We start from the raw sequence: 23352 nt of genomic DNA, 5'->3' as shown, positions 1-23352 counted from the left end.
GCCGGGCACGGTGGCTCAAGCCTGTAATCCCAGCACTTTGGGAGGCCGAGACGGGCGGATCACGAGGTCAGGAGATCAAGACCATCCTGGCTAACACGGTGAAACCCCGTCTCTACTAAAAATACAAAAACTAGCTGGGCGAGGTGGCGGCCGCCTGTAGTCTCAGCTACTCGGGAGGCTGAGGCAGGAGAATGGCGTAAACCCGGGAGGCGGAGCTTGCAGTGAGCTGAGATCTGGCCACTGCACTCCAGTCCGGGCGACAGAGCAAGACTCCACCTCAAAAAAAAAAAGAAGAAAAAAAAGAAAAAAATAATAATAAAAATAAAAATAAAATAAAAATAAAATTCATATGGTAAGGCAAAGGCAATAGCTCAAACAATTTTGGGGAAAAAAAAAAGAGAAGAAAGTGGGAGGAGTCACCCTACCCAATTTTAAGAATATCTAGCTATAATAATCAAAAATGTAGTATGGGTAGATGAATAAACACATTGACCAATGGAACAAAACAGGGAACTCACACACTGAAGAAATTGCATATCCACTGGAAAACACAAACACACACACACACAAAGAAACCTCCTCAATCTCAACTTCATACCTTGTACAAAAATAACTTAAGATAGATCATATATTTAAATGTAAAACTATAAAACATTTTAGAAAAAACATAGCAGAAATCATCAGGACCTAGGTCTTGGTGAAGAGTTCTTTTTTTTTTTTTTTTTTTTTGAGACGGAGTCTTGCTCTGTCGCCCAGGCTGGAGTGCAGTGGCCGGATCTCAGCTCACTGCAAGCTCCGCCTCCCAGGTTTATGCCATTCTCCTGCCTCAGCCTCCCGAGTAGCTGGGACTACAGGCGTCGGCCACCTCGCCCGGCTAGATTTTTGTATTTTTAGTAGAGACGGGATTTCACCGTGTTAGCCAGGATGGTCTTGATCTCCTGACCTCGTGATCCGCCCGTCTCGGCCTCCCAAAGTGCTGGGATTACAGGCTTGAGCCACCGCGCCCAGCCTTAAGAGTTCTTAGAAATAGCACTAACAGCATGATCCATAAAAGAAAGAAAAATGGGTCGGGCATGGTGGCTCACGCCTGTAATCCCAGCACTTTGGGAGGCTGAGGTGGATGGATCACCTGAGGTCAGGAGTTCAAGACCAGCCTGGCCAACATGGTGAAACCCCGTCTCCACTTAAAATACAAAAATTAGCCGGGAGTGGTGGCAAGTGCCTGTAATCCCAGCTACTTGGGAGGCTGAGGCAGGAGAATTGCTTGAACCCGGGAGGCGGAGGTTGCAGTGAGCAGAGATCGCGCCATTGCACTCCAGCCTGGGGAACAAGAGCAAGACTTCATCTGAAGAAGGAGGGGAAGGGGAAGGGAAGGGGAAGGGAAAGGGGAAGAGGAGATGATAAACTGTACTTCATCAAAATTAAAAACTTTTGCTCTGCAAAAGGCTCTGTTAAGATGAAAAGATAAGTTATAGACTGGGAGAAAGTATTTGCAAATCACCTGGCAAAGGACTTTAATCTAGAATATATAAAGAATTCTCAACACAATGGTTAAAAAAAAAATCCAATTATAAAATGGGCAAGAGGCATGCAGATACGTTTTACCAAAGATGACATATGGTTGGCAAATAAGCACATGAAAACATGTTAAACATCATTAGCCATTACGGAAATGCAAACAAACAAAAGCCAGGTATCGATACATCTCTATTAGAACAGTGAAAATAAAAACTAGTGCCAATCCTATATCCTGGCAAAAATGCAGAGGAACTGCATCTCTTATTGTTGGTAGGAATTTAAAATGAGGTACCAACTCTGGGAAATAGTTTGGCAGTTTCTTATAAAACTAAACATATACTTACCATATTATCCACCATCACACTCCAGGAGAATTATCCCAGAGAAATGAAAATTTATATGCACAAAAACTTATACACAAATGTTCATAGCAGCTTTATTTTTAATAGCCCAAAACTAGAAATAACTCAATGTCCTACAATAGATGAGTTAGCAGTTAAACAAACTGGTACATCCACAGCAATTTTTTAAAAAACGAAAAACTATCGGTACATATAGTAAAACTTGGATGGAATTCAAGAGCATCATACTGTGGAGAGGAAACCCATCTCAAAAAATTACATATGCTATGTTTGTATCACATATATATTATGCCATTCATAACTTCTTGAAATGACAAAATTATAGTGAAGATTAGTGGTTTCCAGAGGTTAGGGAGGGTGGTGAAAGGATGGGTGATAAGGTGTGACAATAAGTGGGTAGTACAAGGGTTCCTTTGTGGCAATGGAACACTTTTATATATTATGCTGGTGGTTAAAGTGCACAACTACACACACACACACACAAACTGGTGAAATCTGAATAAGATCTGTAGTTAATAGTAATGTGCCAGTCAGTGTTGGTTTCTTAGTTTTGACGAAGGTACCATGTTAAGATATTAACATAAGGGGAAACTGGATGAAGGGTATATAAGGAACTGTACTGTCTTTGTAACTTTTCTGTAAATCTAACATTATTCCGACATAAAAACATTTATTTTATAAAAGCAAAGAAAAAATTTTAATATGACACTATTACACATCAACCAGAATGGCTGAAATTACAGTGAAAATAGCAGGTAGGTAACATCAGCAATACTCTATTTTCCAGTAATTTCCTTTTTAAGCTTTATACCCAGCAGAAATGCATACATATGTTCAACAAGACAATTCTAGAATATTCATAGCAGCTTTATTCATAATAGCCAAAAATGGAAACAGCCCAAATGCATAGTAGCAGAATGAATATAGCATATGTATACAATGCAATACTGTATACAACAGTATGAATGAACAAACTACAACATGCAACAATACAGGTGAGTTGCATAGACATATTGAGTCAAAGAAACCAGACACAAGAGTACATAATATATTATTTCATTTATTTGAAGTTGAAAAACAGGCAAAATAAATCTATGCTGTTGAATTAATAGACGATCTTTGGGATAGTGGTATAGTAACTGGAAGAGAACATGCACAGGGCTTCTGGAGTACTGGTGATGTGCCAACTCTTAATTTCATACTGGTTTTTGCATGAGTTCACTGTGTGAAAAGTCACACCTGTAAACAATTTGTGTGATTTTCTGTACGTAAATTATACTTCAATAAAAATTTACCAAAAAAGCAAACAAACACCAAGTGAGATACCACTATACATGCATTAAAAAGCCTAAAATTAAAAGGGATATCAATCAATACCAAGTGCCAGCAAGGATGTGGAACAAATGAAATGTTCATTTATAGATAGTGAGAATATAAATTAGTATAATCACTTTAGAAAAATGGTTGGCAACCTCTATTAAAGATGAATATGCACATATTCTATGAACCAGCAATTCCACCCCATTATATACTCATCAGAAATATACACATACATGTTCTCAAAAGACATGTACAGGAATGTTCATAGCAGTATTATCCCAAACTGAAAATAATCCAAATGTCCTTCAGTACTGCTGGAGCTTGTTAAGGTCAATTGCAGCTCAGAATTGCAGTGAAGTTAACCTCCTTGGGGCATCCCCCAATCAATTGGAAACAGCAGCTAGTGGAGAAATATGTCAGCCTCCTGTTTGGTCAGACAATTCTGGGAAGCATTATATATCCAACCTGCGTAACACACTTCTATTGATTTTTCTTCTGTCTCTCTCTACCATCTTTCCCACTCCTGCATCCTGGAGCCAAACCCCAAATAAACTACTGTACTCAAGTTTTTTTCTCTGAAGATCTGCTCTCAGAGAAGCTCAAACTTCCATGATTCCATTTATATGTGGCTTCAAAACAAGTAAAACCTATCTATGGTGATATAAGTCAGAAGAATGGCTAGGATAACCAGTGGTGGTAATGATGGGAGGGAGGTTTCTGGAGTGCTGGTTATGTTCCACATCCTGATCAGAGTGGTGTTTAAACAGGCATGTTTACTTTGTAAATCTTCATCAAGCTGTATGCTTAAGATGTGCCCATTTTATAGTATATAAATGTTTTAACTTTAAAAATTAAGGAATGCAGGTGTTACATGGTACAAGAGATTCCCACCAAGAAAAAAGTGGGCTTTGTAAAGGAAACTGAACTTAAAGGTATTGAAAGACAGATGAACAGCTGGGCGCGGTGGCTCACGCCTGTAATCCCAGCACTTTGGAAGGCCAAGGCGGGTGGATCACAAGGTCTTGAGTTCGAGACCAGCCTGACCAACATGGTGAAACCCTGTCTCTGCTAAAAATACAAAAAAAAAAAACAGCCAGGCGAGGTGGCAGGTGCCTGTAATCCCAGTTACTTGGGAGGCTGAGGCAGGAGAATTGCTTTAACCTGGGAGGCGGAGGTTGCAGAGAGCCAAGACCGTGCCACTGGACTCCAACCTGGGCAACAGATCAAGACTCTGTCTCAAAAAAAAAAAAAAAGACAGATGAACTGCAATGGCCACACCTAACTTTCTTGGATAATGTTCCTCTCTCATCCTTGGCATGAGAGTACTGATTATGAATTACTGAGGGATTTGTTGGAGACTGACATTAGGAGAGGAATGTGAACTATTATAGTGAAAGTTGTAGTACTAAAACTTACCCATAAGAATGCACCCATTTGAGACTGGCACAAGACATTACAACACTCCTCTAAGTGTGTGGTGAATAGTTAGTTCTTCAGCTTTGCTTTGCATTTCTGCTGTTTGCAAGACTGCCTCACAGAGAGCCAATCCTCCCCTTTTTCCTCTCCCTTTTCTATTTATTCATTCAACATACATTTGTTCTAGACACTGTGCTAACCACTAGGAATATATTAATCACAAGTAATAGATGTGGTCCCTGCTCTGAGTTTCATTCTAATTAAAAAAAAAAAAAAACCCACATTAATAATCATACAAATCAATGAGTAAGATTGTAGTACTACAATGAAGAGATTCCCGGTTTTGACAGCCTATCGGCCTGGTTAAGAAAGAAAGGGTAGGCTTTCTGGAGGAAGTGACACAAGTTGAAATCTGAAAGATGAAAAGAAGTTAACTAGGGAACCAAATAGGTGAGGAGCATGAGTAGTAAGAGGAACAAAGTCCAGTGTGGTTGGAACAGAGAAAGTAAGAGGACATATAGTAGAGGCTGGACAGATCAGCAAGGGTCAGGCTATCTCTGGCCTTGTGGACTGTATTAAAAAGTTTTGTTATTATCCTAAGGGCAAGTAATGCCAGAAATGGTTTTAATTCAAGAAGTGCCCTGATTATATGTGTGTTTTGAAATAAAAACAATATGGCTGTTGTATGAACAAGGGATAAGATAAAAGTGGATGAAAGGTAGACAGGAGGATACTGCAGTAAGTCAGAGCAAGGTGATGGAAGCTTGGATTGGGATGGTAGCTGTCAAGATGGAGAGAAGTAAAACTATTCAAAAGATACTTAGAAGGCACATGGGGCACTAACAGTAGCTATAAAATATGATGTTCCATCTTTATTTCTAAACAGAACAAATACACTAATGCATTTTCTTAACCTTGGCTATTAGTCTTGAGTAGCACATTTCTTCCTAGGGAAAAAGTTATGTCACCAGATTGTACCTTAATTGTGGGTGGGATATTCAGAAGCTGCTAAGGACGAATGTGCTCAAGAAGATAATTGAGCCAGGCGTGGTGGCTCACGCCTGTAATCCCAGCACTTTGGGAGGCCGAGGTGGGCAGATCACAAGGTCAGGAGATCAAGACCACCCTGGCTAACACGGTGAAACCCCGTCTCTACTAAAAAATACAAAAAAATCAGCCAGGCATGGTGGCGGGCGCTTGTAGTCCCAGCTACTCGGGAGGCTGAGGCAGGAGAATGGCGTGAACCCAGAAGGCAGAGCCTGCAGTGAGCCCAGATCGAGCCACTGCACTCCAGCCTGGGCGACAGAGCCAGACTCCGTCTCAAAAAAAAAAAAAGAGAATTGAGAATTGCCTTCAAGTTGCAAAAGAAGGGGGCGCAAGGCTACAGAACCACCAATGAAGTATTAACACCCAAAAGGCATTTAAAGAAAGAGAAAATAGAGAAGTGTACAAACAGAAGAGCAGGCAAGAGGCTGCCATCTGTGTGGGAAAAGTTTAAATAGGACTATTCAGATAAACCAAAGCTAGGACGCTTCCCAAGACCTACAGAGATTTCTGAAAAATGAGCCATCAAGACATTTGAATGAAGACTGCAGACTCCTCAGGAAGTGAGAAACTCTTGAGGAAAGATGTCTCTACACATTCAGGTGAGTGCTTAAAACAAGGCAACATATACTTCACCGAGGAGTGCTGCCATATTCCTGATCCCCATGCTGGGGCAGTTGGTGAGGGAACAGCAGGGCCATTATGTTACAGGGACGATTGTATTCCCAGGTGAGAGGGGATAAAAGAGTGAACACTAAGGCTGTCTCCAGAGGTGGAGGGCTAACAGTGAGAAGGTAAAGCTGCTTAGATTTCCCCTGGGGAACTAGATTCTATCAAGAGCTACTCCTGCTTCTCAAGGGAAAGAGCTGGGTCACCACTAAAAGGAAAAATATTGAGGGTCAGCCCAGGATGGGGGCAGTGGCAGAGCAGATCACAGCATTTCCAGCATGTTTGAAAACAACTGTATTAGGCTGTTTTCACACTGCTGTATAAAACTTCCCCACGACTGGGTAATTTATAAAGGAGTCTTGTTTGACAGTTCTGCATGGCTGGGGAGGCCTCAGAACACAAAATCGTGGCAGAGTGAAGCAGGCACGTTTTATGTGGCAGCAGGCGAGACAGAAAGTTTGTGTAGGACGCGAAGGGGTAAGGGCCCCTCATAAAGATCTCATGAGAACTCTCACAAGAACAGCATGGGGGAAACTGTCCCCAAGATCCAATCACCTCCCACCTTGTCCCTCCCTCAACATGGGGATGCAGATTATGAAGATTACAATTAAAGATGAGATTTTGGTGGAGAAACAGCCAAACCATATAAACAATTTTGTCAACTAGACCCCAGTGGCACCTGGGACCTTGGGACTGACCAAACTGGTGCTACAGAAGCTTTTCTGGAGAGTGGATATAAAGTTCTGGGGAAAATGTAAGTTTGGGGGGAATAAGGAAACTAAAGTAATTTGAAGAATATTGTAGATCTGGGCAAAGTTGGGCTGGCAGCTGGCTCTAGCTGGTTATTTAGCAGACTACCCTGTGGTTTGAGGTAATTTCCCCCAGGAGGGCCAACGGGGACTTTGAAGTAAGTTTTCATGCCTCTTTAAAAACAGTATCCTTAAAACAGGGAAGGACAATAAATGCAGCAGACCAAGACATTATGGTCCATAGAAAGGTTAAGCTTGGATGGAAACTAGTAGAGCTGTTATCCAACAACCACACTAGAAATGGAGTCTGAGTCGTTGAACCTGACAGGTGGATTCCTGGATCGAGAATTTTGGGGAGGGAAGGCTATGTCCCAAATTCACTGCAACTTCATTATTGTGGTTTGTGAGGGTCTGCAAAAGTGACTGAATCTTTGTCACTGGACCTCTTTCACATTAATGTCCCTGTGGGAAAGACCAAGTCTTTTTTTAGAACTCCTGCAATGTCACTGCCAGGTGCTTGTAATAGTCCATGGTAGGCATTAAGAGTACAAACTTTGGCTAGACACAGTGGCTATCTGTAATACCAGCACTTTGGGAGGCTGAGGTAGGTGGAGTTCGAGACCAGATTGACCAACACGGGGAAACCCTATCTCTACTAAAAACACAAAAAACCAACCAGGCTTGGTGTTGAGTGCTACTCAGGGGGCTGAGGCAGGAAAATCACTTGAACCTGAGAGGTAGGGGTTGCAGTGAGCTGAGATTGTGCCATTGCACTCCAGCCTGGGTGTTAGAGCAAGACCCCCCCCCCCCCCAAAAAAAAAGTAAACACATGAGTAGTTTTTCCAAGATATTTAGAAAGTTTGTCTTCTGGGCCACAAGAAATGGTTTAAGATACATGTTGTGGGTAGGAGAAACTGTATTTTCTCTATATTCCTGCTTCACCTCTAAAGCCCAACAAAGCTGCATGAAATGGCAGACTTTCAGCTGTTAGCCAGGCACTTGTCAATATGCTCTTGAAGTTTCAGTCTGTGAATGACTCTAGTCCTCAGTAGTAGAATGAAGAGAAAAATGGCATGGGGATATTTTTCCCCTTTCGTTAACTTAGAGAGAAGTTGCTAGGATCTCAGTCTGTTACCTCTGTTTGGGAAATAGTTTATCCAATTTCTATGACTACAGACTAATAGTTCAAAGACACCATTTCCTCTTCCAAGGTCCAAAACCCATGGAGTTAAGCCAGACTATAGATCAAATTATTTGGCTCTACCATTTGCTTCAGGGGCATGTTTCTCCAAACTTTTACTTGAGTGTCACTTGAAAACACAATCCAACATGCTTTCCTCTTCCTATCTGCATTTATCTTGGGTTTCAACTCCTTCCTAGGAATCCGTCATTTGCATTCACCCCATTACACTGTTCTCCCCCCTCTTCCTCTGCTTTGTAGTTCTACTCACAAAGGCTGTTAACTCCAATACTCTTTAAAGCAGCCCTGCTTTTCAAAATTGAGATTTAACTTGAAAGTCACTAATGCAAACACAAATTTTGCAGTTTTCTATTTTATTTATTTCCTGTCTCCTAACATTTGGAAAGCTTTTGTCTGGTCAGGTATGTCTATGTTCTTTTACTCTGCAGTTTAACTGGCTACATTTTTGCTTTATACCAAGTTCGTTTCAAACACTAAAATTCTCCAACAGAGTGCCTCTTGCTAGTGTGAATGAGGTTCCTAAAGGTACTTAGACCATAATCCACATGTTATATGTAACAATTAACTGGTCAATCATTTCTACATAATACGTTTACTACTGTCAACTGGTTTTCTGGCCAGGGTACTTTTTCTTGGATGCTTCTAAATTCCTATGAAATGCATTTTCTTGGTCAATGTGATGTGAACTAGGGTCCAGAAACTGAAACTCCGTTTGACATCAGTGTAGCTGAATTCTCCTAATAAATAAAAAGGTCAACTGTCAGTAGGAATGAGTATGTTTTCTGGTTTCCCCCTGAAATAAAATTGGTCAGTCAATGCTGACAGGCCAGGCATATGTTGAGCTGATCTCATTAAATATACACGATTTCCCTATCCTGCAACTACTTCCACAAGCACATTGTTTCATCAAGGTTATTTCAAAACACTAGTACTTACATATAGTATATCATCTGTTCTGTACTTTCTACATTATACACTGGGTTTTGCTTCCCCTAACACTTGAGTAAAACATACTGCCAAGTTACAGTGGATTTGTATGTTGACACTTCAAGGTTCTCTTATGGCTTAAATGATGGTTACCTCTATTGTACTATTACATTCTTCCCAATCCTAATTTGACACCCGTTCATTTCCTTCCAATTTACCACCTTTGTGTTCCCATTTACATTACTTTCCTTTTCTATTACACCCCGTTCCCTCTGAAAAAGAGGCTTTAAACCACAGAACAGGTACTCATCACACAGTCTTTGCAGGTCTTGCATGTTTGGGTAATATTAACATCAGAAGTGATATCTAAGACGAGACCTGTTTTTGAGAATCCCAAATTTAGAATCCATTCCCACCCGACAGCTTTCAGTTAGCTCATCCCACTAAGACAACGGCAAATTATTAAGTACCCTAGGCAGAGGGCTCCAAAGTTTCCCAATTATACATTATGCAGCATCAGAAAAAAATGTTATTATGGATGTTTTATTCATCTACCTCGTCTCCTGCTTTCTAACCCTGAATGAAAACTGCATTCCTGAATGATTGCAGGACATTTTCTTAGATTTCATGGCATATTAAGAAACTTGTGTTCTGAATTTTATCCCAAATTAAAATGTTTTTACTTTTAAATCTTACTTCCAACTAGTGTAATCAGACTATCAATCTGAAATCCCTCAATTATTAAATCAGAAATCCCTCAATTATTAACTGTCAGATCTAACCCCTTTACCTGCACCGCCATGCCTACTATTCTGAATTTCTATTGAGTCAACTCAATTCTTACGTTGCAGGGCCCAGGGTTAAGTAATGTCACACTGACTAAAAGCATATATCATCTGATAAATGGTCTTTAAAAACACTAGCTCCTTTCCCAAAAAGCCTGCACTTATCTGCATTGGATCAGATTTCAAAAAGCATTTTACCATATGGTATTTCAATCCTAGTCTCTACTTTAGTTTTGGCCTAGGAACCTAAATGTCAACGTATTAAATGAGCACACCTGTGATTATAGAAAACCTAGAGTACTGTTGTCTTAAACACATGAGGAAATTTAATTCACAGTAGCCTAAAACCAGGAGTGTGAAACGACTTCCTCATCAACACAAACTAGACATGTTAGTATTCCAACAACCCTATCATATGTATGTGTAGATTTTCAATGTGTGATCATGCTCTACAGCTATCTGCAAAAGTAATGGCGGCTAATTAAAAGTAACGGCAAAAGGCACAATTACTTTTGCACCAACCTAATATTAAGAAGTGCTTTCCACAGCTTCACTCAATATCTGCTTTCCTACAGATTTAAATGTATAGTTGGCCCTCCGTGTTCGTGGGTTTTGCACATGCAGATTCAGCCAACCATAGATCGAAAATACTAGGAAAGAAAAAAGCTTTAAAAATACAAATAAAAGTAGTTACAACTATTTACATACCATTTACATTTTATCAGGTATTTTAATGTAGCGATGATTTAAAGTATACAGGAGAATATGCATAGGTTACATACAAATACTATGCCATTCTATGTAAGGGACTTGAGCATCTGCAGATTGTGGTATTCACAGCTAAATAGACTGCTCTGTGCAAGGACAGAGGCCCTACAGTGAAGTGAAAAGTAGACACTTGATTGTGGACTAATTTTTCCAGTATTTCCCAAAAACTTACAGCTAACAACATAATATTAAACATGTTTTATTAGCATCTTATACATCTGACACTCTCTCCTAAGCATCCAGTTTATTTTCTAGTCACGGGTTACTTACTAAAAGTCTGTGTAACATGAGCTCACATCAGATCAGAAAACATCAAGTGGGTAGTATTTTTGACCGAATTAACATACAAAACAAATTGCCTGTATCATGTATATGGGCTCCAAGGGTAGTTCATAGTTCAGCCTCTTCATTCTTTTCTGCTTTTGTCACCTGATATAGAAAATGATCTATAAAATCCTTATAAATAAGACATGAGTTTTGCCTGTAATGCGTAGGATGAAAAAAGGCCAGTGCTGCATGCTATGAAACAATAGCAACTTTATAGGGGAATCCAAGGTCTGTGTGCACAAAAATTATAAATGCCATTTTCTGTTGTGCTGGAAAAACTGAAGTTTAAAACACAAATCAACTAAGCCTTTCAAGGATGAGGTATCACAACACTGGTAGCTGTTTAATATATTCATTTTAAGTAAGACTGGATGTTAAAAATATAATCACTGTAATTAATAAAGTTGAGGGAAAACACAAAGATCAGCTAATAGGGGTAAAAGATCATTTAGGGTAAAATAAATGTAACATTCTTTATGTTCTCAATCACCTGGGAAGGCAGACTGTGGAGTATCAGGAAATAAGAGTTTTCTTATTTTCAACATGGAGGTATACACTTCAGAATTCAGAAGGTAACTGAGGCTATAAATAGTAATTAAAAGAACAATACAGAAGAAAGCAGGGGGAGTTCCACTGTCCAGCTGTTGCAATTTTCCTGAAATCTTGTTTTTTGAGCCTCTCCTATTTAAGGACAAAACAATTTAGCACACAACAAAAACCTCAAAAAGGGTGCCAGTTGGACCACAAAGCACTGAACTTTCATTAGGATGTAAAAGCCATTTTGAAAAACAATCTCCACTGTATGTCAAGTTATTTCACTCCTCAATGCAACATGCAACTCAATGAAATATAATTTTAGTAGTGTTGTGTTGGTATGCATCATGATTATGACTCCAAGAAAAATGTATCTAGTACATTCTAGAAGTTTTGTGGAGGACGCTGTAAAACAAAGTTTGAAGTAAACAATAATAAAATACAAAAATAAAAAACCAGGGTTTTTTTTCTCCAAATTCCTGGTTTAATAAGGACTTGTTTATTTTGAGGAAAAAAGGTCCCAAACATCAGGCTGTTCACAAAAATAACCCACAGTATCAACTTTAGAAAACAAACCTTAAGACTATAACACTAATTATTTTTCTAGAGGATGCATTTGACATGCCAACTCTCATTCACAAAAATACATTGTTACATTTGTGTTGAACTGCCCCACACAGCACACTAATGTGGGGGTGTAACACACATACTTCTAACTCAAAGCTGCTTTCAGGAGCTACTCAACTAAATGAGATTGCCTTTGCAGTTAGGGAAGCAACTACTGAACTTAGGTATGAATGAAAAGAACTGTACTCCCTGCATAACAAGAGATTATTTTGGAGACAGTTGATAAAAACCATACATCCTTTTTATTGTTAAGTCATAAAGAGGTATCAAAATTAAAAGCAAAAATTACAGGGTAAGACTTAACAAAACTACTAGGAGCGTCAAAGTGAAAATGGGACTAGGCGCGGGCAATATGAATTAATGAACATGGGAAGGACAAGGATGGGGCGAACAGTGAGCATGTGCTGAAGATACTAGGGGAGAGGATCTGGTGAAAAATTTGATCTTAGACAAGCGCCTAGGTAAAGAAATAATGGGATAAGATTTCTAAACCCCACTATGTGCTTAAGAGTCATCCTCGCCATTGGCGCTGTCTCTGTCATCCTCTCCTTCCTCAGCCTCTTTTTCATCATCCTTGATCAACTCCAGCTGTGAGAAACAGACACAAATAGGATGGAGTTAGAGGCACTCCATGTGTCCCTGAGCCCCCCTCCACCACCTTTTTCTTTCCTTTCCCGTGGTTTTCACCTGGTCATCCCCCCGATCTTCATTATCATCATCATCCAGTAGGTCCCCCTCCTCAGCAGAGTCATCTGCACCCCCCTCAGACTCCATCTTCACATTAGTCTCATCTTTCTTCACGGAGCTGCTGCTCTGCTCCTCTTCTGACTTATCGTTCTTCATCTCTACTGGGGATGAGAAGGACAAGTCTGTCTAGGGGCAGTAGTGTCCACAGGATGTAGACAATCCCCACTAAGGATCACAGAACTGCAGCACAAACCTAAATCCTCCCACAAAAATACCCTTCCCAATTCACACTCCCCAAGTTTCATATTACATTGCTTTATATTCCACTATTCCAACATATACTTTCAAGTGCCTTACGTAACTAACCCAACTATATACCCAACAAGCAGAAAACCCATTTACCTGCTTGTTTGCTCTGTTCCTTTTCAATTTTTTCCAGGTTTTCCAGGAGAGAATCCACTTTTTGTTTTATCTGGGTCAACTCCTTCTTAATGGCCTGAAGGTCATCTCCTTTCACTTTAACATAAACAAAATAATGGATTAAAATCAAATGTACAGAAGATATGAGTTAGCAAATACACGGGCACTAGACTACATCAGGAGCAACCAGGAAGAAACAGAGCCAGTACCGATTTCCCTGTAATAAAGGCCCTTAGTTCTACTATAAAGCACTTACTGTAATTTTTTTTTTTTTTTTAATATCTTTTAGACCTGGGCTATCGCTACATTGCCCAGTTCTGAGTGCAGTGACTATTCACAGGTATGATCACAGTGAACTCCTGGCCTCATGCAATCCTCCCACCACAGCCTAGATCCCCAGGGTCTTAGCCTCCCCCTAAGCATCTGGGGCTACAGGCATAAGCCACTGCATCAGACCTTCTGTTATGTTTTACTGCCTTCCATATTTCCAGTTACAGGAGTTCAATACAGAAAAGTTAAAAAATCAATATACTCAACACTATCTGAATTTTAGTTTTTAAATAATCCACAAAAAAAACCCTCAGAAACTTAACACACACCTCAACTACATAAAGTCAAATGACATCTTTCAAATCACCTAGCTGTTGAAGTCTAGAATTGGCCACTCAGTCACAATCTTGTCTCCTCCATTATTTTGGATTTTTAAAATTATTTTTCTTGAGATGGAGTTTGCTCTTGTCACCCAGGCTGGAATGCAATGGCACAATCACGGCTCACTGCAACCTCTGCCTCCTGGGTAAAAGTGATTCTCCTGCCTCAGCCTCCCAATTAGCAAGGATAACATGCATGCACCACCATCCCTGGCTAATGTTTTGTATTTTCAGTAGAGATGGGGTTCCTCCATGTTGGACAGGCTGGTCTCGAACTCCTGACCTCAGGTGATCCGCCCGCTGGGCCTCCCAAATTGGTGGGATTACAAGCATGAGCCACCACACAGCTGGCCTCTTCCATTATTTTGAATACAGAAAGTTATGTGGCACAACAATATTTTAACTGCCTCAGCTTCCCTATTTCAAAACACAAGAGATACCAAAATCACAAAATGAAATAATACATACACTTTCCAGACTTGGAAGATCCCCGCTGTCCACTCTTAGAATTGAAGCCACTTTTGCCCCTTCGTGAGGTGTTTCCTGACACACGCTGACGTTTCGAGGGCACTACAGCCCGAGCAATAGGAGGAGGAGGAGGTACACGTGCTGGGTAACTGTACATCCTATTAGGTAAAAGGAAAAATGGAATTCATTCAAACCTAACATTATCTCAGCACAATTCAACATACCTTATGATAAATAATCAACGAATATTGTCTCTCAGTCGTTTCTTTTTATTAAATTTCATTAAGAAGGCCAGTAAAAATCTCCATAGTGGGGTTTAGAACTCTTACACTATTATTTCTTTACCTAGGCATATAAAAGGGTATGTAAACAGTGGTATTTAGCATTAGCGAAATCTGATTCTTTTCACCCACAGAAGCACAGAAATTATTACAACTAGTAATAAAAGGTTGAACCACATAAAATTTGAGATCTATAAAATCAGGGCAATTTCATGTAACTGAGGGAATCATAGTAAAATGTGTTGGCTGAATATAAATACTACTGGCATAAAATATCTCATATAAAAAACAGGTAGTATCATTTCTAACTAAATTTATGCTTAATTCCAACAGGGCAGAGATCACTGTCTATCTTGTTCACTATTTACCTGTGTCTAAATTCACTGGCCAGTACACACTTAGCACTCAATAAATACTGGTTGCTCAACTAACTGATGTTTCTATTAGAAATCTTAATTTCAAATGTCTTATAATAATAAATTTAGTATCCCAGTGATTGGTAAAGATACTCAAAAAAGCAGTAGCTTGGTACACTTACATTTGTAAAGAGAAAATTCAAAACAGAACAAAATACTTCTTACATGGACATCAGTTCTAAACTTTCTACATTCCACATGGCATTTCCATTGTGGCAACATATGAAAAAGTCCTTTAATTCTATAAGCTTTTTAAAAATGCAACTACCTTAATGCAAAGGCCCAGGTACTCTATAAAAATACACCTACCAACTGCTCTGCCTAACTCCAAAGATTTCTTTAAAAATCAATATAATCAAGAACTTAAAAAATTTTATTAATCATTTTTGTCATGATACTCCCTCTTATACATATACAATGGTGACAAGTTATTCTGAGTTGTAGTATCTCCAATCTTCCTGTAGTGAAAACATTTCAAAGTCTCATTGCTAATTCTCTCCTCTGTTAACCTGAAGTGTTTTCCACACTACATCAACAAAGTAATGTTTAATCTTGTCCCAAGAGTGGCTATGGACAGGAACATTTTCCTAAATTAAAAAAGAGCAAGGAAAGCTGAGGTGGGAAGACTGGTTGAGCCCAGGAGGTGAGAGAACCATGACTGCACCACTGCGCTTGAACCTGGGGAACAGAGCAACACTGTCTCAAAAGGAAAAAAAAAAAGTTGGCATTTCCCCTAAGTATGGTTAATCTGTTAGTTTAATCCATTCATGGGAATTAATGCAAAAAAAAATACTAACTTTTTATTATCACTACTACCTTCCCATTTTGACATAAAACTTTTGCACTTGACCAAAGTATTTCTTTTCTTTTCTTTTTTTTTTTTTTGAGACAGAGTCTCGCTCAGTCGCCCAGGCTGGAGTGCAGTGGAGCGGTCCCGGCTCACTGCAAGCTCCGCCTCCCGGGTTCACACCATTCTCCTGCCTCAGCCTCCCGAGTAGCTGGGACCACAGGTGCCCGCCACCACGCCTGGCTAATTTTTTGCATTTTTAGTAGAGACAGGGTTTCACCGTGTTAGCCAGGATGGTCTCGATCTCCTGACCTTGTGATCCGCCCGTCTTGGCCTCCCAAAGTGCTGGGATTACAGGCTTGAGCCACGGCGCCTGGCCTGACCAAAATATTTCAAAGTATGATACAGAAACTATAAAATATCAGTGTTCAGAAACTGATACCCTTTGTGTGAGATAACACTTGCACAAATTGCGTAATAACAATTTCTGGAGGTAAATCAAAATGAGTTATCTGTATCCATGAGCATTAAACTAAGTTTAAGCCCCAGTCCAATGGATATAAATATCTAATCTACTTCCTAAGCCACTAACCTTCACCGGCACCCGCATCTAAACCAATGAGCTAGCTACCTAGTTCCCTACTGTCACTGGAATTTCCTTTTAAAACCTATTTCATCTGACCATAACCAAAATGAAGCAAGTAATACAGTTTTGTTTTGAATCTATGTAACAATCCCATGAACACAATTAGGAGTCAAATTCTCTACTTTTCTGAAGAAAAATATTTCACAATATTTCAGCCAGTAGGGCTTAAAGGGCTTTTAGTTACACAGAAAGCTGCTCAGGCAGAAATGGACTCTCATTCACATTTGAGGAAGTAGTCCTTGCCTCAAAAAATGTTGAGGATAAGTGTGAAAATAGAAAAAAAACATACATAGTGTGACAACCGTTAAGTTAAAAGGGATATATATTAAGAAGCTCAGTATGACTACTTCAAGCACCAGCTAAAAATTAACTAGAAATTCTCACTGAGAAAGCTATACAATAGGCAACAATAGCTGCTGATTATTTACTGATTAACCCTAGGCAGTTTAAAATGTTTTACCAGGGGAAAAAGAATTAACTCTAGGAGAATTATAACTGCATCCATAATCAAACTCGACGGTAAGTGTTGGTATAAAATCAAGTCAGGTTAAAAGTAATTAACTACCTCTTGAAAGAAATTAAAACACTCTAGAGACATTAATTACCTGAACAGATTAAGACAAAACACGGCCGGGCGTGGTGGCTCAAGCCTGTAATCCCAGCAATTTGGGAGGCCGAGACAGGTGGATCACGAGGTCAGGAGGTCGAGACCATCCTGGCTCTAACACTGTGAAACCCCGTCTCCACTAAAAAATACAAAAACACTAGGCGGGCGACGTGGCGGGCACCTGTAGTCCCAGCTACTTGGGAGGCTGGCGGAGCTTGCAGTGAGCTGAGATCTGGCCACTGCACTCAGCCTGGGCAACAGAGCGAGACTCCACCTCAAAAAAAAAAAAAAAAAAAAAAAAAAAGACAAAACACACCAGCCAGGCATGGAGACTCATGCCTGTAACCCCAACATTTTGGGAGGTGAAGGCAGGCAGATTATGAGGCAAGGAGTTCAAGACCCGCCTGAACAACCTGGTGAAACCCCATTCTACTAAAAATACCAAAATTAGCTGGGCGTGCTGGCACACACCTGTAACTCCAGCTACTCAAGAGGGCTCAGGCAGAAGAACTGCTTGAACCCGGAAGGCAGAGGTTGCAGTAAGCTGAGATCATGCCATTGTACTCCAGCCTCAGTGACAGAGCAAGACTCCCTTTTAAAAAAAGAAAAAAAAGACAAAACACACCAGCTGGATGCAGTGGCACACCTGTAATCCCAGCTACTCAGGAGGCTTGAACAGAGGAAGGAAGCAGAGGGGGTTGCAGACAGCCACTGTGCTCCAGCCTGGGAGACAGAGTAAAAGTTTTTATCTCCCCTACCACAAAAAAAAAAAAAAAAAAAAAAAAAGAACGTCTACCCCAATCTCCAAATGTAAAAGCATTACAAGACATGTATAAGAAAAGGTTTTCAAAGGGAAGACTCTTAAATCGAAATTCTGACCGTAAGACATTAGCTGCAACACAGTGACATTTCCCGGGTCTCAAAAACCTGACTAATAATACATGTCAACACTATACCAGAGTAGAAAAAATCAGAAGTTAATCTATTAATAAAGCTATCATTTGGTGCATGGACTTACTATATGGACCACAGCTGGTTCTCATCTTTTTTTTTTTTTTTTTTTTTGAGACGGAGTCTCGCTTTGTCGCCCAGACTGGAGTGCAGTGGCCGGATCTCAGCTCACTGCAAGCTCCGCCTCCCGAGTAGCTGGGACTACAGGCGCCCGCCACCACGCCCGGCTAGTTTTTGTATTTTTAGTAGAGATGGGGTTTCACCGTGTTAGCCAGGGTGGTCTCAATCTCCTGACCTCGTGATCCGCCCGTCTCGGCCTCCCAAAGTGCTGGGATTACAGGCTTGAGCCACCGCGCCCGGCGGTTCTCATCTTAAAAATGTCAACAGATTTTGCCAGACAGGGTGGCTAACACCTGTAATACCAGCACTTTGGGAGGCTAAGGCGGGCTGCTCATTTGAGGCCAGGAGATGGAGACAGGCCTGACCAACGTGGTGAAACCCAGTGTCTACTAAAAATACAAAAACTTAGCCAGGTGTGGTGGCACATTCCTGTAATCTCAGGTACTGAGGGGGCTGAGGGACAAGAATCGCTTGAACCTAAGAGGTGGAGGTCGTAGTGAGTCAAGATCGCACCACTGCACTCTAGCGTGGATTAGAGTTAAGACTCCGTCTCAAAACAAAAATTAAGAGAACCAAAGGAGCCATTTTTTTCCATTCTAGCCCCAGTAAATACTAGTTAAATGAACTACCAATTGATGATAGACATCTGCCTCAAACTCTTAACTGTGTAGATAAAAAGAAACACCAATATAAAAGTTTAATATAGGTTTACATTACAATTTAAATAACAATACGTCAAACCTGTGACCCAGAATACAATCTATTTGTAATGTAGTTGGAATTCTTGCTTTTGTGCTTAAAAATAAAATCAACCAGCAAAATTTCTGTACCTTGTGTTTTATTTCTAAACTGAAATAGATGATTTCTAATGTTATTTGCAAGTACTTCACCACAAACATCTGTCTTCGTTAGTCTAGCACCAGTTCACCCGGATACTATTAACTGCAAGCACCACTCATTTAAAATATAAAATGATTAAATTGTAAACCAGTATCTCCTTTGCTCACCACTGGAGGTATACAAGGTATTCACCACATGGGGAAACTCTAACATAATTTTTAAAGAAAATATAATTCTGGTAATTAAGGGGGAAAAAATGCAAACAGGTTATTACCACATTGTTGGGTTAGCCTTGTCCAAAGATCACTGATACGGGTTGGGGAACACCACAAACATCCCTACTACCAAAGAATAGGTAGCAATAGCTCCTATATTGAGCCAATGGCATCAATCAATAATTGGTTCTGTAATAGTCTATCAGAAAGAATTACAGATATTAGTATTTAGGGATATTTTTGCAAATTCTAAGTCATTTGACTGAAAATGGCTCCACTGACTGACAACTTGGAAACAGAGAAGAAAAAATACATTAAATGTACATACTTATTTTAAGAGGAATAAAATTTGACATCTTAAAATATGCAAGATAGCATATTAAGGGAAAAAGTGGTTTCATTAGGAAACTATCTTAACACAAAACCAGACAATTTGGAAATGCACCTGCAAACTTTGAGTCAAAGAGAATCTAGTCTGTAACATGCAGGTTGCTTGAGTCCTAGATCAATTCTCAATTCAGAAACTTGACTGGATTGAAGACTGTTTTAAGAAAGGGGGAAAAAAAATCCCTGGCTTTTCTTCTGTATATGGCTTCAGCCTCCTAAGTAGCTTGGATTACAGGTACATGAAAATTACCAAAACAAGCCAAACTAGGTTTTGTAATTTTTGTAGAGATGGGGTTTCACCATGTTAGCCATGCTGGTCGTGAACTCCACCAGTCTCAACCTCCCAAAGTGCTGCAATTACAGGCATGAGCCACCGTGCACAGTACCAAACAATTTTAACATTACTCATTTGTCATGATATTCAACAATACACATACTCCCATATGTCAGTGTCGATGTTCACCGAAGATAAAATTTTAAACCAATAGTGTGGTGCAATTTTTATTTTTTAAACAACTGAAATTGAGGCTAGGCGTAGTAGTTCATGCCTTTAATCCTAGCACTTTCGGAGGCAGAGGCAGACGGATTGCCTGAGGTCAGGAGTTAAAGAGACCAGCCTGGTCAACATGGTGAAACCCAGTTTCTACTAAAATACAAAAAAATCAGCAGGGTGTGTGGCATGCACCTATAGTCCCAACTACTCAGGGGGCTGAGGCACGAGAACTGCTTGAACCTGGGAGGCAGAGGTTGCAGTGAGCTGAGATCGCACCACTGCATTCCAGCCTGGGAGACAAAGCGAAACTCTGTCTCAAAAAAAAATGAAATTGAGTCGCATGCAGTGGCTCTGTGTAATCCCAGCACTTTAGAAGGCCAAGGCAGGCAGACTGCTTGAGCCCAGGAGATCAAGACCAGCCTGTGAGACAAACAAAAAAAATTGCGTTGGCTCATGCCTGTAATCCCAGCACTTTGGAAGGCCGAGGCAGGCCGATCATGAGGTCAGGAGTTCAAGACCAGCCTGGCCAACATGGTGAAACCCATCTCTACAAAAATACCAAAATTAGCTGGGTATGGTGGCGTGTGCCTGTAATCACAGCTGCTTGGGAGGCTGAGGCAGGAGAATCACTTGAACACAAGAGGCAGAGGCGAGGCTGCAGTGAGCCAAGACCGCGCCACTGCACTCCAGCCTGGCAACAGAGCGAAGCATTTACAAGGAAGGAAGGGAGGAAGGGAGGAAGGAAGGAAGGAAAGAAAAAGAAAAAACAAAAAGAAAAAAAATTAAGTATTTTTAAAATTTAAAACAGCTGAAATTACATAACAGTATTTTGAAGAACATAAGCCCATTGATTCCTTTATTCTCATTCCTTTGTTCTCATTTTATCAAGATAGAAGAGTAAAATACGATAAAATAAATTACAAAAATAAAATACAGTAAAATAAAATACAAAAAAAATCCTTACAATAAAATTGCTTTCAAGGAACAGATATGATTGCTAGGGAACAGAGTGAAGGAAAAGTGGTTGAAGACAAAGGTGCATTTCAGAGAATTAGGAACTATTTCTATCTTGGTTATAGTGATGGTTATATGACTATGCATTTTGTAAATCAAATTTGATGCAGGAATTATACACCAAAAGGGTGATTTTTATTGTGTTTTCTATGCTGACTCCAATTTCTACCTTTCCATTCACTTGAAATATCTGTGTAAGATTTCTGCCTTTACCAGTACCTACCTTTGTCAAAGGTCACCAATGACACTGCTAATTCAAAAAGACATTTTCTAAATTCTCCCACTACTTGAACTATTAATGACATCTGACAGAGCTCATCTGCCTTTCTACTCTTTTGACATATATTCATACAGCTTCCAAGATACTTCATGCTTCTGTGTTTTGTCCTATTTTTCATTTTGGCATTTTCAATCTCCTTTGCTCATTTTTTCCTTATCACTACATTCTTTAAAGGTCACAGTACCCCCAGAATCTCTTTTCTGTTTCCACTCATCCAGTATTGTGGTTTTATAAACTCTAAGTAGATGACTCCCTTAGAACCATATAAACAACTGCTTAATCTCTCTCCAAATGGATCAACTTTAACATGTCCACAACTGATCTATGATATTTGCTCCTCACCTTAGCTCCTCCCAATCACTGTCACTGTAAATTCCCTAATTCCAGTTGCCCAGACAAAAACGCTGGCTACTTCTTTGATTCCTCTCTCAGGCCGCACAACACAAGCAAATTTCTCAGCATCACCTTCAAAATCCATCTGCTTTTCATCACTCCCATTGCCATTTCTGTGGTCCCACCAAAAATCACTGCTTCTCTGGTGGATAAATCTAACAGCCATCTATTATCTTTCTCAATAAGAGTGATTTTGTTAAAATATGACTAAGACCGTCCCATTCTCTTCACAAAGCCCTCTAATAGCTTCCCATCTCATTCAAAGTAAAAGCTAAAAACAAATTATGCCTTATGCCACCACGCCCAGCTAATTTTTTGTATTTTTGGTAGAAATGCGGTTTCACCAGGTTAGCCAGGCTGGTCTCCAACTCCTGACCCTCAGGTGATCCACCCGCCTCGGCCTCTCAAAGTGCTAGGATTACAGATGTGAGCCACCCCTCCCGCTCCCAGCCTCTATTTCTTATTATAGTATTCCTGCTATATACAATGCCTCACAGCAGGATCATAACAAATTAATAAATGAAGTTTTACCAACTGGCTTCTAGGAAATAATAGTCCATAAATCACACAATCAACAACGTGTAACAAACCAAACCCTATCTATGTAATAGCTGAAAAGCCAGAGGATTGCTGTTTTGATTTTCTAGCTTGATAAAGACCAAGGGAGAGGATTTCCCAATGAAAATCAGATAAAAGTTGAATATCATACTTTACCAAAAAATTGAATATATTTTCAAGGTATTTTTTTAAATCAGCTATTGGCCTGGCCCAGTGGCTAATACCAGGAGTTTGAGACCAGCCCGGGCAACATGGTGAAACCCCGTCTCTACTAAAAATGCAAAAAAAAAAAAAAAGTCAAGTGTAGTGGCGCACCTGTATTCCAGGAGCTCAGAGGAGGATGATCCTTTGAAACTGGGAGGTAAAGGGTGTAGTGTCAGATATTGTACTCAGAGTCTTGTTTCCAGAATATATAACAAATCCTATACAAAAATCGGCAAAGCATCTGACTACATTTGTGGAAGAGTAAACAAATGGCTGGGCCAGGGGCAGTGGCTCACACCTGTAATCCGAGCACTTTGGGAGGCCAAGGCAGGCAGATCACAGGTCAGGAGATGGAGACCATCCTGGCAAACACGGTGAAACCGCGCCTCTACTTAAAAATACAAAAAAATGAGCCAGGCGTGGTGGCGGGTGCCTGTAATCTCAGCTATTCGGGAGGCTGAGGCAGGAGAATGGTGTAAACTCAGAAGACAGCTTGAGATAGCGCCATTGCACTCCAGCTTGGGTGACAGAGGGAGACTTGGTTTCAAAAAAACAAGGGGGGGAGCTGGAAAGCACATGAAAAGACATTCAAGATTTTTGAAGAAAATGCAATTAAATTCTGACTGAGATACCACTACACTCTAGAATGGATAAAAGCAAGAGACAGGCCGGGTGCGGTGGCTCAAGC

General features: G+C 40.2%; 1 protein-coding gene and 1 pseudogene across 16 annotated transcripts in view; both read right to left on the bottom strand.

Moving 5' to 3' along the window:
• Positions 1-10008, bottom strand: part of LOC111554795 — a 41923-nt pseudogene extending 31915 nt beyond the window's left edge.
• Positions 10009-10701: 693 nt separating this feature from the next.
• HNRNPC (heterogeneous nuclear ribonucleoprotein C) overlaps positions 10702-23352 on the bottom strand; it is a 60286-nt gene continuing 47635 nt past the window's right edge. For 10 of the 16 annotated variants that reach the window (XM_023230469.2, XM_023230478.2, XM_023230470.2 and 7 more), the window contains 4 exons: positions 14473-14630; positions 13337-13450; positions 12935-13095; positions 10702-12835 (listed from right to left, as the gene is read on the bottom strand). In XM_023230469.2, the coding sequence (XP_023086237.1) occupies positions 12752-12835; positions 12935-13095; positions 13337-13450; positions 14473-14630 (517 nt within the window). In that variant the 3' untranslated portion in view covers positions 10702-12751. Of the gene's footprint in view, positions 12836-12865; positions 13096-13336; positions 13451-14472; positions 14631-23352 lie in introns of those variants that run through there. The other 6 variants (XM_023230476.2, XM_023230482.2, XM_023230477.2 and 3 more) reach the window with 2 other exon arrangements.

Source organism: Piliocolobus tephrosceles, chromosome 6 (genome assembly GCF_002776525.5).
Source record: "Piliocolobus tephrosceles isolate RC106 chromosome 6, ASM277652v3, whole genome shotgun sequence".
NCBI classification, from domain to species: Eukaryota; Metazoa; Chordata; class Mammalia; order Primates; family Cercopithecidae; genus Piliocolobus; species Piliocolobus tephrosceles.
The sequence above is the reverse complement of the archived record's forward strand: the minus strand, read 5'-3'. Positions and strand labels throughout refer to the sequence as shown.